Raw genomic sequence first — 14,657 nt, 5'->3', positions numbered from 1 at the left:
ACTTTGGTGGTTCGCATCCTTTTAAAACTATAGCTGAATTAATAAATTAGCATACCTTTGAATAAAAATGCTAGGATTTTAAGTAGTATTCAGGAGGTCGACATATTTATTGTGAACATAATACAGATCTTCATGTATTTGGGTCTCATTAAATATCTCAGAATAATAATTTTTTGGTTGTGCAGGGATATTACACTAATAAGAAAATTCAACTAGTTGTCTAGATTAAGACCAAGAAAAAACAATATTTTTTGTTTGTTTTGACTTCAAATATTTATTTATTTTTAATTTTTTAATTGCTATCAATTGTTATTTCCCAAATGATTTTCCTTTCTACTGTACAGCATGGTGACCCAGTTACACATGCATGTATACATTCTTTTTTCTGACATTATCATGCTCCATCATAAGTGACTAGACATAGTTCCCAGTGCTACACAGCAGGATCTCATTGCTAATCCATTCCAAAGGCAATTGTTTGCGTTTATTAACTCCAAATTCCCAATCCATCCCACTCCCTCCCCCTCCCCCTTGGCAACCATAAGGCTATTCTCCAAGTCCATGATTTTCTTAAGGAAAAACAATATATATATATATATATATTTTTTTGTCTTTTTGCTATTTCTTTGGGCCGCTCCCGCGGCATATGGAGATTCCCAGGCTAGGGGTCTAATCGGAGCTGCAGCCACCAGCCTACGCCAGAGCCACAGCAACGCAGGATCCGAGCCGCATCTGCAACCTACACCACAGCTCACGGCAACGCCGGATCGTTAACCCACTGAGCAAGGGCAGGGATCGAACCCGCAACCTCATGGTTCCTAGTCGGATTCGTTAACCACTGCGCCACGACGGGAACTCCGGAAAAACAATATTGTACACAATTTATTTCTGTATATTTTATGTTCTGATACAAATTTAAATAATTTTAATTTATTACTTATTGATAGTCCATAGAATTACATTAATTTTTAAATATTGAACTTATATTCAACAAATTATTAAATTATCTTAATTCTAATATTTTTCTATAAATTATGCTGTAATTTTCACTTCTACAATCATGACTGTTACTGATAATGACGGTTTGTTTTTCTTTTCAATCCTGTGGTTTTTTTTTTTTTTTCCCCTGCCTTATTGCAATGGCTAGAGCCTCTACTCAGAATTGCATAGAGGCAATTGCAGATATTTTCTCCATCTCAATCTCAGGATCAAAAATTTTATTCACATTACTTTTTTTTCCCCTGCAAATGGCTTAATTTACCCTCATTGGCAAAAAAAAATATTTTCGCTATATATAGAATTCGAGATTTGAAACTATTTTCCTGTATCAAAGTAATATGTTGTTTCACTATCATTTTACTCCCATCTCTACTTTTGAGAAATCAACTGTCAATCTGATGTTCCTTTATAGATAATCTTTCTTTTCTTTATTATTGCTTTAAATTTTTTCTCTTTTTAAAAATAAACTTAAGGAGTTCCCATCGTGGTGCAGTGGTTAATGAATCTGACTAGGAACAATGAGGTTGCGGGTTTGATCCCTGGCCTCGCTCAGTGGGTTAAGGATCTGGCATTGCCATGAGCTATGGTGTAGGTTGCAGACATGGCTCGGATCCCGAGTTGCTGTGGCTCTGGCGTAGACCGGTGGCTACAGCTCTGATTTGACCCCTAGCCTGGGAATCTCCATGTGCCACAGGAGCAGCCCTAGAAAAAGCAAAAAGACAAAAAAAAATAATTAATTAAAAAAAATAAAAGTAAACTTAAATGTGAAGTACAGTTGTCCCTTGAACATGGATTTGAAATATGCAGATACACACATTTTCCTCAATAAATATATACTATAGTACTACACAATCCACAGTTGAATTGATAGATGCAGAACCATGGATACAGAGGGCTGACTCTAAAGTTGTAAGTGGATTTTTGACAAGCTAGAGGGTCAGCGCCCCTAACTCACATGTTGTCCAAGGATCAACTCTAATTAGATATGAACCTGTTATCCTGCTTGGAAATTGTTGACATTACCGAGTTTATCAATTAGTTCTTTCATTGGTTCTGGATAATTTCCACTTATTTTTTTTCTTAAAGCTCTTCTTTTATTCTTTTCTTTCTCTCTTTCTGTAACTCCAGTTGTCCAGATATTAGATTTTTAGTTTTTCATCCTCATCTCAATTTTCATAGTTATCCACTTTTTATTTGGGGGCTGAATTTAAGTACTTTCTTATGACCTATATCCAGGTTAGGTTAATTTCTTCCATTGTGACTAAATTTCAGTCAGACCCATTCACAGAGCTTGTAACAAGACTTTTTAGTTGGTATATATGGTTCATTTCCAAAATATCTAGGTGAATTTATAGTTTTCTCTTTCATGAAGAAAATTTAAAGCTTTTAAAATTTATTTTAAAAAATAAATATTTTCTCATCTTATCTACTAAACTGAATATTTGAAGTCATTACTAACATAGTTTAGGTAAGTATTGTTTCTGCTAATGGCATTCATAGTGTCTTTTTTTCCTTGTTCACTGAGTTATATTTGTACATAGCTTACCTACTTTCAAAAATTATATGAGAGAATAATTTTATACCTAGAATAAAGAAGAAATTTCAGTTGTTTTCTGCCAAGAACATAGGAGCATAAGTAGCCTTTAAGGTAATTAATAAAATGCCAGAAAATGGCATAAATATTAATTATTTAAAATAAATTTTAATTAATTATGGTTTAATTTAATGAATTTTAATAAGCTAAAAGTCATACCTATCTCTCTGAATATATAGTCTATGTACATATGAACACAAATCCACAAAGTTGTTGGTTAATTTGTAAAGCAACACTCAGTGTATTCTCCTGTTTGTGGAAGTAGCAAAGGCTTTGTTTCTGGCTCAGCCTTAATATGAAACAAGGTCTTACAAATGACTATGCAAATTTTGAAGGGCAAAAACTTATATGGTGGCCATGTCCCTTGGAGTTCCTCATTAATAAGGGAAACATCTCATCTGCTAATACTCCTCCAAATTCAGTGGGCTCTGCAATTCTTTTCCTAAATACTTTATCCTCAAGATTATTAAGGAGCTCCCATCGAGGTGCAGCAAAAGCGAATCTGCCTAGGAACCACGAGTTTGTGGGTTCGATCCCTGGCCTTGCTCAGTGGGTTAAGGATCCGGCATTGCCATGAGCTGTGGTGTAGGTCACAGATGCGGCTCAGATCCTGCATTGCTGTGGCTGCAGTGTAGGCCAGCAGCTGTAGCTCTGATTTGACTCCTAGAGTGGGAACCTCCATATGCCATGGGTGCAGCCCTAAATAGAAAAAAGAAAAAAAAAAGATTATTAAAACTGAACTGGGGAACCTATTACTCCAATTTATTACAATAGATTATCTTTAGAAAAAAAAATTCTTGGTAGGACTCTTAGAGGCATGGCCTGTAGGTCTGTGGGTCTTCTATCTCATCTAGGAATGCTCAGTGGCCTAGATGACTTGGGTCCTTATTAAGGCAATTCTTGTAATCAGGTGAAGTCAAGAATTGGCTATTGTCCTCAATCTGATGCCTTGCTGGAATACATGACTGGTCGGGAAATAATGATCATGTATGCCAGATTATGGGGAATCTCTGAGCCCCAGATTCAGCAGTATGTGGACAAATGGTTGAATTCACTACAACTGGAACCCCATGCTGACAAGCTTATCAGCACTTACAGGTGAGTAATTATGCTGATTTTTTTGTTGTGGCTGCTAATGTTGAGGTGCCTCCCTATGTTTTTGATGTTTGAAGTCCATGTCCACAGCTTCGCCTAAATCCTTCTGTCACACAATTGTGCGGACAATTGTGGAACTAGCTCATGAATTTGTAGGTTTCAGATACCAGTAATAAGACAGATCAATGTAGTTCATTGTCTTTCCTTTGCAGGGATGAAACTCAAAATCCTAGCTGTACTTGAATTGTAGCCCTAAATCTCAAAATGGATCTTCGTATTTTTCCTATGGGGTCTTTATCCCCCCAAAAAAGAGGAATGTTGGCCCTTTGAATTATGGTGGGACTTATATATCTGGAAAATCACGAAACCCTAAAAATAAGTAAATAAATACCACTGATAATGTGGCTAAAATCAGTTATGTAAAGGGCTATCCTCTACATTTCAAAGGAAATTTAATTGTTGTATATATCCTGTACTTGGGTCTACTACCTTATCTAAGATGCATCTAGTCAGCATAGTGGATGTCCACATTAAGTGCTTGCTGAGATTCTCAGCATTTGAGATGTTAATGCTGTGTCCTATAAATAACTGATGCATATATCCTCCCCATATTCTCTCTTCTTCTATGACCATGAAGTGGAGGAAACAAACGTCAGCTGAGTACTGCTATTGCTCTGATGGGAAAACCCTCAGTGATTTTGCTGGATGAACCAACAACTGGCATGGACCCAGTAGCCCAACGCCTGCTCTGGGATGCTGTGACATGGGCACGTGAAAGTGGAAAAGCCATCGTTATAAGCTCCCACAGGTGTGGCTCATTTGGAAGCATGGGTTGAGGGTTGGCAAGCATTGTAGTGACTGTAAGAGTTATTTGGGGCTAAGTATATTGAACTGTGAACTTGCTTGAGTACTGTGAGATATTCATTAACCTTACTGAATGAAACAGTCAAGAATCCTCATTGAGTAAATAATCAAAAGTAGGGAGAGAACAAGAAGTTCAGGAGATTATCATTTTGAGGATTTTTTTTACTCTCTTTTTCATCGTTTGAAAAATTTCCACTTCACAATTATGAGCCTTTGGCAAATTCCACTTCACATTGAAAGCAGAGTCACAAAATCCTTGTTCTGTTTGAACTATAGAATGTCCTCCAAAAGAAATGTTTAGCTTTACATTTTTCTGGTATTTTGTTTTACTAGAATGGAGGAATGTGATGCCTTCTGTACCAGGCTGGCCATCATGGTGCAGGGGAAGTTCATGTGTTTGGGTAACCCTCAGCACCTCAAGAGCAAGTTTGGCAATATTTACATCCTGAACATCAAGGCCAAGATTTATACACATGAGGATAAATTAGATGATTTAAAATTTTTCATCACAATGACATTTCCAGGTAAATTAGGTTAGGTTAACTTTGTTAGAGATGCATTAAATCATGTATTTTTGTCTCGCCATCCATATGTTTTATGGTGTCGATAACATTTTTCTGTGGGTTATTAATGTTTAATGATTTTCCATACTGAATTCCTTTGGGGATTCTTGTTTCTACAGTTTCTAGTGCTCATTATGCTAAGAAATTTTTATCAAAAAAGGTTCTAACTTAGCTCTTTCATATCATTTTGATAAGAGAGTCTTGAATTTATGCCATGCATACAAGTTATATCTCTAAAGTCATATATTTAGGTCAATTTACAATTATTTTCACATATTACCATGTAAAGTTTTAAGGAATTTTTCTTCCTACTCTGTTCTGTTGATGTCTCAGCCATGATATAGTATTTAAATGCAAAGAAGAACCACTAAACATTTCTCTCAAGAGTAGTTCTGCTTCGCATATGAATTGATAATTCTGTGCCCAAAATTCTGCCCTCAGTAATAGTATGAACTCCGTAAGAGTAAGACTAATTTCATCAGGAACAAATCTGCTGAAAAGAATTAGCCATTTCATGCATACTAAAGAGAATGGGATATTCAATCATTCCCCCCTTTTGTATTAGTCCTATCCATTCACTTTTCTGTTATATATAATTAAGTAGCTATAACAATATTTTGGAAATTTAAAAAGAAATCTGTAAGATTATTCACCCATCCTATCTTTCCTTTCTTAGGTAGTGTATTAAAGCATGAGAACCAGGGTATCCTTCACTACTACATTCCGAGCAAGGACAATACCTGGGGAAAGGTGATTGTAGAAATCATGTCCTTCTGATATTACATGTTAAGAAACCACTAATGATGGGAGCAGTATTTGATATGCAGACATGTGAAATGGAATTCTGGCACTGTAGGAGGAGCAGAGGGGTTACTTTCCAAACAACCCCAGTGTTTCATGGCTTAATTTCTGCTCCCCAAATCCCATTGTTAGTCCATGTCCATCAAGAAAATGAGGACAGAAAACTGCCTTGTTTTAATTCTCAATGATCTATTTGTCCATTTTCTCATCTCTCCCTTCTGTGCTTTTTGTCCTCCACCATTAACTTGGCAGCAGTTGTAGAAAGTGGAGGAGAGACTCATCTGGGTTGGAGGCGGGAAGGGAGGACCGCAATGGTAACTGCACTTTTTTTGTTGTTGTTGAAGGTGTTTGGTATTTTGGAGGAAGCTAAAGAGCAATACAATTTAGAAGACTATTCCATCAGTCAGATAACACTGGAACAAGTCTTCCTGACCTTTGCTAACCCTACAGAACCAAGAAAAAGGGTGCCATGAGATTCACTTCCAACGACCAGAGACCCTTCCTTAGCCTACTCTGTGCTACACCTGGATACATGGAGGGGCATGTCTGTGTATATTTTAGTGTAAATATGTTTATGTAATAAAGAGTCCCCCAAAGAGTACATACATCTCTTCTTTGTAGATTTAATGGGCAGCCTGTGTGTCCAGCATGTGCAAATCTAAAGACATTTTGGTGAAATTTCTGTTTTCTCTCCTAGAAATGTGAAAGAGCAGCATTTATCAGTGTGGGGACAAGGACCCATTCCTGAGTATTCTGAATATTTGAGCAGAAACATCCAGAAATGATGGCACTGTTAGATGGGACATTTTGCAGAGTGGGAGTTTATGTTTTTACTAACACATAGAACAATACTGAGTTAGGGATAAGAGTGAGGTAGGCGATAGATGGGCCCCTGGGCTGAGAACAGCTGGGACTTTTTAGGCTGAGTAAATTGGGCTTGATTCTCTTTGACGTGTCAAGGAGAAAGTTAACGGCAGGAGCTGAGCTCTGATGGGTTAAAAAAAAGATAGGAGGACCACACATCAATCATTCCTGGGGTCAAGAAGACCTCCCCAAACACACATGCGCAGAAAGACTCCTTGGGGTCAAAAAGGGAGGGTTCGCCAGGCCATAATGAGTCCTTATAACCATCCCATTACACTTTGCTCTGGAATCCATCTTGGGTCCAGTCCGGCGTGAGAAGTGAAACAAGATAATTGGCCAAAGGAAAACAAAGACCTGGAAGAGCTGTCCTACGTAAGTGGTTTAAATCACCTCTCTGGTGTGTTTCTCACTCATGAGGATGGCTGAACCCCTAACTCCTCTTTTGGGTGTGGATTCCTGTCTTGCTGCTGTCTTAAATACAATCCTTCTCTGTGTTTTCGCCTACATGTTGTACTTGGTTTATAACAACAAACATGAACCCATTTTTACACTCATTGCCTCCTTGAAACATTCTTGTTTTGTAATAGGGGCAAGAATTGCGCAATTCTGCTTCTAGTTTCTAGCTGATCTAGTGGCCAGGATTTATGGTTGTCATTCAGGCTGGCCAAGTTCAATTCTTGAGCTAGCCATTAAGATCTCACTGCAAACCATCACTCAGTGCTGTCTCTCCAAGATCAAGAGGAATGCAAAGCCTGGGGCAAATCATCTTTCCCATAAATACACCACTGAGACATAGATACACACGTACCTAAACACACATAGGGAATTTTTAACAAAAAGAATGAAATTAAAGTCAATATCAGCGTTTAAGGGGTAAATTGGGTTATTATTTCCAAAGCTTAAACTCAGATTCCATATTTGTAAGAGAATCTTCACCCCAGGAGCATTTAAAATCCAAGAAAGAAAGCAAAAACAAGGCCTTAAATATGCCTTCCTATTCTTGCCCCACCTCTCATTAAGAAGGAATGAAGGAGAAATGAAGTGGAGAGGGAGCGAGAGAAGTCTTCTTCTCATTCCTGTTTGGGCAGATGGAGGCCCGTGTGGGGCCTCCTGGGGCAGGCCCTGGCCGCATATCCTCTGCTTTAGCTCCTCTCTGAAGTATAATATGTGTCTTGAAGTTTTAAAGGAACATGGTAAACTGACATGGTAAACTAAGCTGTGGACAGCTACAAGAATAAAGGATTTCTGGACCAAGACGTTTATACCAATCAACAAACTTTAAAATGCTTTACAACTTTGGTTCGGGGAGTTTGGGATATTTGGGGCACATGATCCACCCATCTCCTTGCATGGCTCTGCAATAAACCTGTCTCTGGTCCAAACTGCAGTGTTTCTGTTTGTTTGGCCTCCTTGTCCATCAGGCACATAGACTCGTGCTAACAGAAGCGGCCTGAGAAATCTAATCACCTCCAGATTCATGCGCATGCAAATTAGTTAAGCCCTGGCGAATTGCAAGAGGTAAAGCATCCATGAAGCTGCACTATTTCGGGGTGGTTTGTTCTAGGTTTTTAGGTCCTCAATTAGATATTGTAATGGTATATTTTCTAGTAATGGCAAAATTTGTCTCCCAGGTGGACCATCTTGAAAAAGGAGACATTTCATTTTATTAAGCTCTCAACTTGCATCCGGTCTCCCAATTGTCTCCATTCATGACCCTTTTAAAAAGCCCTTTACTCTGTAGTCTCTTCCCCTGCCCTTCCTTCCCTCGACCCATCTCTTCATCTTCCAGCAAGCTCTTTCACCTTTAACAGGGGATTATGCATACGGAAGTAAACTCCAGAAAATACCCAAGGAAAAAAACTTGAAAGACATCTCCCCAAGAGTGGGATTCAGATCTTCTTGAGAAGGTTTACTTATGGCTCACTTGATGGTGGGGAAGTTCCTGGCCCAGGGCTGTTCCACACCTGCTGAGCAAGCAGGAATTACCTCTTGCCTTATCCTGGCCAACAAGGAACCATGGTTCCTTCCCAGAGGTTGTTGGCAGGGCTGGTGCTAAGAAGGGTCACCTCCTTCAGTCACTGGGAATCCGCACTTAATGGGGGGCGGGGGACCGAGAGCCACAAATTGTCCTCCCCAACTGCTGCTGGTAAGGTAAGAGCAGGAAGACTCTAAAACACCCTTAGTCAAGAGTAGAAGCCCCTTGTCCTGCAGTGTTCCTCCAGCACCCTCTCCTGACAAGGGTTACGCTATCAGATCAAGAACCTAGTTCTATTTGGCGCTGAGAGACAGTAAATTGATAGCGGGCACAGCAGGGGAAAAGGATTCCCTCTGTGATTCCTTAAATTACACTAGAGCTGGGTTTTCAGGTGGGGTCAGCCGAGAGGAGAAAGGTTGGAAGTGAGCTCAGCCGAAAGGCTGGCGGGTCAGAGCAGACCTGCGCTAGGGATTTTATGCGCTGTTGTGGTCAAGGCCAGAGGTAGCCTCTACCCACAGATGGAAAGCTGGGATCAGGGAAGGGCGGGGCAGCCTGGGGAAAGAGCCGCGAGGAAGGCGCGCCTTAGGCCACGAGCCTTACGTCCCACGACAGGGGCGGATGCTTTTAAGTGGCCTGCAGGTGGGATTTGCTAGACTCTGCGCCTGCGCCCGGCCTCCCGAAGTTCCCTGTTTAACTCCCACAGGCTTTAGAGGCAGGGCAGCCACTTGCTCCCCTTAAACGTCCTGCCACCTGGCCCCGCTAAAGGTGACCTTGACACAGGAGGGAGAGGGGAACCCACGAGATGTGGAGAACTGTGCGGGTCGTCCTTTAGGGTCCAGAGGCGAAGAACTTGGAGACCGAGCGTGAAGATGCTAGATAGGTTCCTTGGGGTCTGGGCGGTGCGGGGGATGGCGGGAGGAGGGGGGGGCACGCGCCAAAGAGTCGAGCTGGGGGGCGGTCGTGCTGAAGGGAAGCAGGGGAGGGCGGGAGGGTGCTGGGCAGACAGGCTGATAACGAGGACGCTCTGCGCCTGCGGGATAGAATCGTGCTGCGGACCGGGATGCGTGGGCGCTTGCGCGGGGAAGGGGCGGAGGAGGCGCATCTTTGCTGGATGTGCGCGAGCGTGGCGGAGGCCACACACCTACCGGGGGCAGTGGGAGGGGGCCGGTTGAGAATAGGACGTTGGGAGGAGGCACTGGGCAGAATCGGCGCGCGTTTCTCAGCTTCAGAATCAAGGGGAAAGGTGGTGGTGTTTGAGAGGCTTGAGCCGGTGAGTGTCAGAACCTCCCAGCCCTTGGTCCTTCTCCCCAAGTTCCCCTGGCCAAGCGGATGCTCCCCGCGCCCCCACAGAGGCTGACTTTCTGGGAGCCAAACCAAACACGCAAACCGTCCACAACCCTCCCTCCTCCCCCCTCCAAAACAAACCGAAACCAAAAAACGACCCCCACCAACCTCATATGAATCGTAATCTTACTTACACCGCAGTAAGGTCACATGACCTCCTTGCGTCCTGTCGTGCCTTCTACTATGATGTATTGCTGTTGCTTAGGAGTTTACCCTGGAAGGAAGGGTCGTGTCTCTTCTACCCTAAGATCTCACAGAACTCTCCAGGAGACAACGGGGGGGGGGGGGGAACAACAGCAAAATAAGGTTTGCTTTTCCTCATTATGGATTATCCCAGATTTGTTGTTTTGACTGAGAAGGGGCACACTGTCTTCTTGCTCTTTTAGCTATTATCGCTTTTCTGAAGAAAGTAAAGATTGGAAGTGGATTAGGGCATGAGATGAAAGAAAGTAAGGTGAAATTTAAAACTATTTTCTTCCAATCCCCAGAGTCATCCTAAGGTATTTTTGCTAGATTTTTTTGGATCCTGGAACTTCGCTTCAGTGGTATTTGCTGTTTTAAACTTTGAGCCTTTTGGATGAAGAATCGCTTCTGTGTTATTTATTTTGCAGATGTATACTAAATGCTTAATACCGGTTACAGCGAGGTCAAATTTTGTACTACAAAATCTGTATTGTTAATTTGAAGGACACCAGCTCAAATAGTAACTAGTATCACTGTATGCAGAAAATCTGAAATCATGTAAGCTCTTCACCATCCCTCTGGTTAAATATTCATGGAAAATCACTTCATTTTAGAAGTCTCTGGCAATAGCCTAAACTGTTTTTTGTTAGTTTGCTTGATTTGTATGTTTTGTTTCATTTTTATCATTGCCCAGTGTGCAGAAAACATCTGCCATGTCCTTCTTGGTCAAGATTAAATTCATTTAGATCTTCAGAAGTGCTTATAGTATATTTACCAGTCTTTGGTGTTAGGGTAGTCATGGCCTTGTGAAATGGGAGTTTGGGAGTGTTCCTTCCTCTTCAGGTTTTTGGAAGTCTTTGAGAAAGACTGGTGTTAAATTCTTTGAGTGTTTGGTAGGGGAAAAGTAAAGTTTGGTAGAATTCACCAGTGACACCTCCTGATCCTGGACTTTTCTTTGGGAGATTTTTGGTTACTAATCTCCTTATTCATTATTGATCTGTACACATTTTCTATTTCTTCATAATTCCATCTTGGTAGGTTGTATGTCTCTATAAATTTTTTCAGTTTCTTCCGGGTTCATGGTAGTCCGCTATAATCCTTTGTGTTACTGTGGTATCAATTATCCTGTCTCCTTGTCCATTTCTAATTTTAGTTTTGAGTCTTTGCTTTCATTTTGTTGGTCTAGGTAAAGCTTTGTTAATTTTATCTTTTCAAAAAAAACAGCTCTTATTTTTTGCTATTGTTTTTGTGGGCCCTATTTCATTTGTTTCTGCTTTAGATTTTGTTATTTCCTTCTTTCTGCTAATTTTTGGGCTTAGTTTCCTCCCCCCCTCAATTCCTCCAGGAATATACAAAGTTAGGTTGTTTTGAGTTCTTTCTTTTTTCTCAAAGTAGCAACAATTTACTATTATAAACATTTACTATTATAAGCTTCCTTTTTAGAACTGCTTATGCTGTATCCCTTAAGTTTTGGTATGTTGTTTCCTTTTTCCTTTGTTTCAGGATAAGTATATATGTTGATTTCCCTGTTGCTTTCTTCTTTGACTCATTGGATGTTTAGGAGCATGTTTATTTCCACACATTTGACATTTTCCACTTTCCTCTAAATACTGATTTCTATTTCTTACCATTGTAGTCAGAAAAGATACTTAGTGAGATTTCACTCTTCTTACATTTTTCTAAGTCTTGTTTTGTGACCTAATGTGTGATCTGTCCTGGAGAATGTTCCATGTGTGCTTGAGAGTATGCTGCCATTGGATGGAATGTTCTTCATGTTTCTGTTCTGTTTAGTAAAAGGTATGGTTCAGTTCTAATGTTTCCGTATTATTTTTCTGTCTGGATGATCTATCCATTTTTGAAAGTTGAGTATTGAGGTCTCCTACTATTACTACATTGTTTTTTATTTCTCCCTTCAGATCTGTTGGTATTTGCTTAATAAGGTGTTCCAACATTAGGTGCGTATGTTTTTATTGTTATATTCTGATGAAGTATTATATAGTGACTTTATTTGTCTCATTATAGTTTTTGACTTAATGTCTCTTTGGTCTGGTATAAGTATAGCAATCCCTGCTTTCTTTTGGTTTTTATTTGGATGGAATATCTTTCTATCCCTTCACTTTGAGCCTATGTATGTCCTTAAAGCTGAAGGGTTTTTTTTGTTTGCTTATTTGTTTTGTTTGTTTGTTTGTTTTTGCTTTATGCTTTTTGGGGCCACACCTGCAGCATATGGAAGTTCCTGGGCTAGGGGCTGAATTGGAGTTGCAGCTGCTGGCTGACACCACAGCTGCAGCAATGTGGAATCCAAGCCCTGTCTGTGACCTACAGCAATTCCAGATCCTTAACCCACTGAGTGAGACCAGAGATCAAACTTGCATCCTCATGGATTCTAGTCAAATTCATCACCCACTAAGCCACAGTGGGAACTCCCCAGAAGTGAATCTTGTCATCACCATATTACGTGGGTCATGCTTTTTTTTTATCAAGTAACCACATGCCTTTTAATTGGGAGGAATTAATTCATTTACATTGAAAGTAATTATTGATAGGTAAGGATTTATGAAGGCCATATTACTAGTTGGTTTTTGATTTTTTGTTCCCTGCTCCTTTATTCCTTTTTTGGTTTTTTTTGTTTTTTGTTTTTGGTTTATGGGTATTGATGATTTTCTGTATATATATATTTTTTTTTCACATTCTTTTCCATTATAGATAATTGTAAGATATTAGATATAGTTCCCTGGCTATATGGTAGGTCCTTATTTATCTATTTTATGCGTAATAGTGTGTATCTCTTAATCCCAAACTCCTAATTTATCCCTCCCTTTCCCCTTTTGTAACCACAAGTTTATTTTCTCTGCCTGTGAGTCTTTCTGTTTTGCAAATAAGTTAATTTGTATAATTTTTAAAAGTACACCTATAGGTTGATATCATATGATGTTTATGTTTGTCTGACTTCAGTTTGTATGACAATTTCTGGGAACATCCATTATGCTGTGTGACAGTGTATTTTAAGCTGATAACTTTGATCACATACGTAACTCTCTTCTTTTAATTTTACCCCCTCCATATTTTGTTTTTGATGTATGTCAGAATTTACCTTGTTTTATATTGTGTATCTATTAACAAACTGTTATAATTATTTCAATACTTTTGACCTATAAACCTTTATAATAGAGTTAAATGATTAATAGACCACCGTATTATAGTATGAGTGTTCTTAATTTGTCTCTCTAATTTTCCGAGTGTTCTTAATTTGTCTCTCTAATTTTCCGGTATGTTTTATATTTCCATACATTCTCATTCAAATTACCTCCCTTTATGTTCACTATTTTCTGCTTCAAGTCTACTGTTGAAGCTTTGTATTGAATTCTTCAGTTTGGTTGATGTATTCTTCAGCTCTAGGATTTCTGTTTTCCTTTGGTGGGTTTTAATGGTTTCTAATGGCTTTAATGGCTGTCTTTGTTTAATTTCTCATTTTTTGTTCATGAATGATTTTCCTAATTTTATTTAGTTGTCTGTGTGTGTTTCTTGTAGTTTACTGATGTTTTTAAAAAAAGGATATTTTGAATTCTTTGTCAGTTCATAGATGTCCACTTCTTTAGGGTCAGTCATTGGAATTTTCTTAGTTTCCTTTGAAGGTGTACTGTTTCCTTGATTATTCATAATCCTTATGGCCATGTATTTGTGTCTGCACTTCAGGAGGTAGGGAGTTTTTCCAGTGTTTACAAACTAGCTTTGGCAGGCACCCCTTAAGTCAGCCAGTCCAGAGATTTTAGATGGGCTCTCTGGTGGTGTCCACAGGTGGGCTTGCTGCTGGTAACCTTGGGCAGGCTGGTTTACTCCCTAGGTCAGGATGTGGGCAGACCTGGTGCTTGGTTGCATGGGGGCCACCCTGCACTTGGTTCTGTGGGAGAAGGCATGGAGCCTAGGTTCACTGGGGTGGCCTGGAGTATGGATCTGTGTGGGCATACAAAGATCCGGGTCTGCAGGGGCCAACCAGCACCCTGCACCACTGAGTTGGGACCAGGAACAGGTCTAGGGGGTCTCTTTTGGTACTAGGACAGTTCGTGAAACCTGGTTTCACAAGAGACAGCCTGGAGACCGGAGACATGGGTGCTAGCCTGACTCTAAGGTGAGCCTGGGGCCACAGCAGTTGGTCTTTAACCTCAGGATCCAATTTGGATGTTGAGTCCCTGGAGGCCACTCTGTCCCTGAAGCCAGGAGCCTGGGTTCATGGGACCTGGCCTCAATGCTGAGTCTGGTTTGATGTGAGGGGTAGGGGCCTGGAAACTGGATTTGTGGGAACCAATCTAGAGTCTAGGTCCATGGGGGCTAACCTGGGACTAAAGTGGGCTAGGAGCCTGGAGTCACAAGAGCC

General features: G+C 40.3%; 2 protein-coding genes across 16 annotated transcripts in view; both read left to right on the top strand.

The window, feature by feature from the left end:
- The window catches only part of ABCA15 (ATP binding cassette subfamily A member 15), a 162,961-nt gene extending 156,444 nt beyond the window's left edge, over nucleotides 1-6,517 (top strand). For 2 of the 3 annotated variants that reach the window (XM_085017384.1, XM_085017383.1), the window contains 5 exons: nucleotides 3,504-3,691; nucleotides 4,326-4,496; nucleotides 4,886-5,076; nucleotides 5,792-5,865; nucleotides 6,261-6,517. In XM_085017384.1, the coding sequence (XP_084873510.1) occupies nucleotides 3,504-3,691; nucleotides 4,326-4,496; nucleotides 4,886-5,076; nucleotides 5,792-5,865; nucleotides 6,261-6,389 (753 nt within the window). In that variant the 3' untranslated portion in view covers nucleotides 6,390-6,517. The remainder of the gene's footprint in view (nucleotides 1-3,503; nucleotides 3,692-4,325; nucleotides 4,497-4,885; nucleotides 5,077-5,791; nucleotides 5,866-6,260) is intronic. The other variant, XM_085017386.1, reaches the window with a different exon arrangement.
- Nucleotides 6,518-9,433: 2,916 nt separating this feature from the next.
- ABCA16 (ATP binding cassette subfamily A member 16) overlaps nucleotides 9,434-14,657 on the top strand; it is a 223,369-nt gene continuing 218,145 nt past the window's right edge. For 9 of the 13 annotated variants that reach the window (XM_085017370.1, XM_085017371.1, XM_085017364.1 and 6 more), the window contains exon 1: nucleotides 9,830-10,025. The gene's annotated coding sequence lies outside the window, so the exon portion shown is untranslated. Of the gene's footprint in view, nucleotides 9,636-9,829; nucleotides 10,026-10,710; nucleotides 10,841-12,198; nucleotides 12,238-14,657 lie in introns of those variants that run through there. The other 4 variants (XM_085017365.1, XM_085017367.1, XM_085017368.1 and 1 more) reach the window with 3 other exon arrangements.

Source organism: Sus scrofa, chromosome 3 (genome assembly GCF_054392235.1).
Source record: "Sus scrofa isolate SSC_HxYL_T2T_F1_AM1 chromosome 3, Sscrofa_HxYL_maternal_Yorkshire_Landrace_v2.0, whole genome shotgun sequence".
Classification (NCBI taxonomy): Eukaryota; Metazoa; Chordata; class Mammalia; order Artiodactyla; family Suidae; genus Sus; species Sus scrofa.
This window is presented reverse-complemented; position numbering and strand designations above follow the sequence as displayed.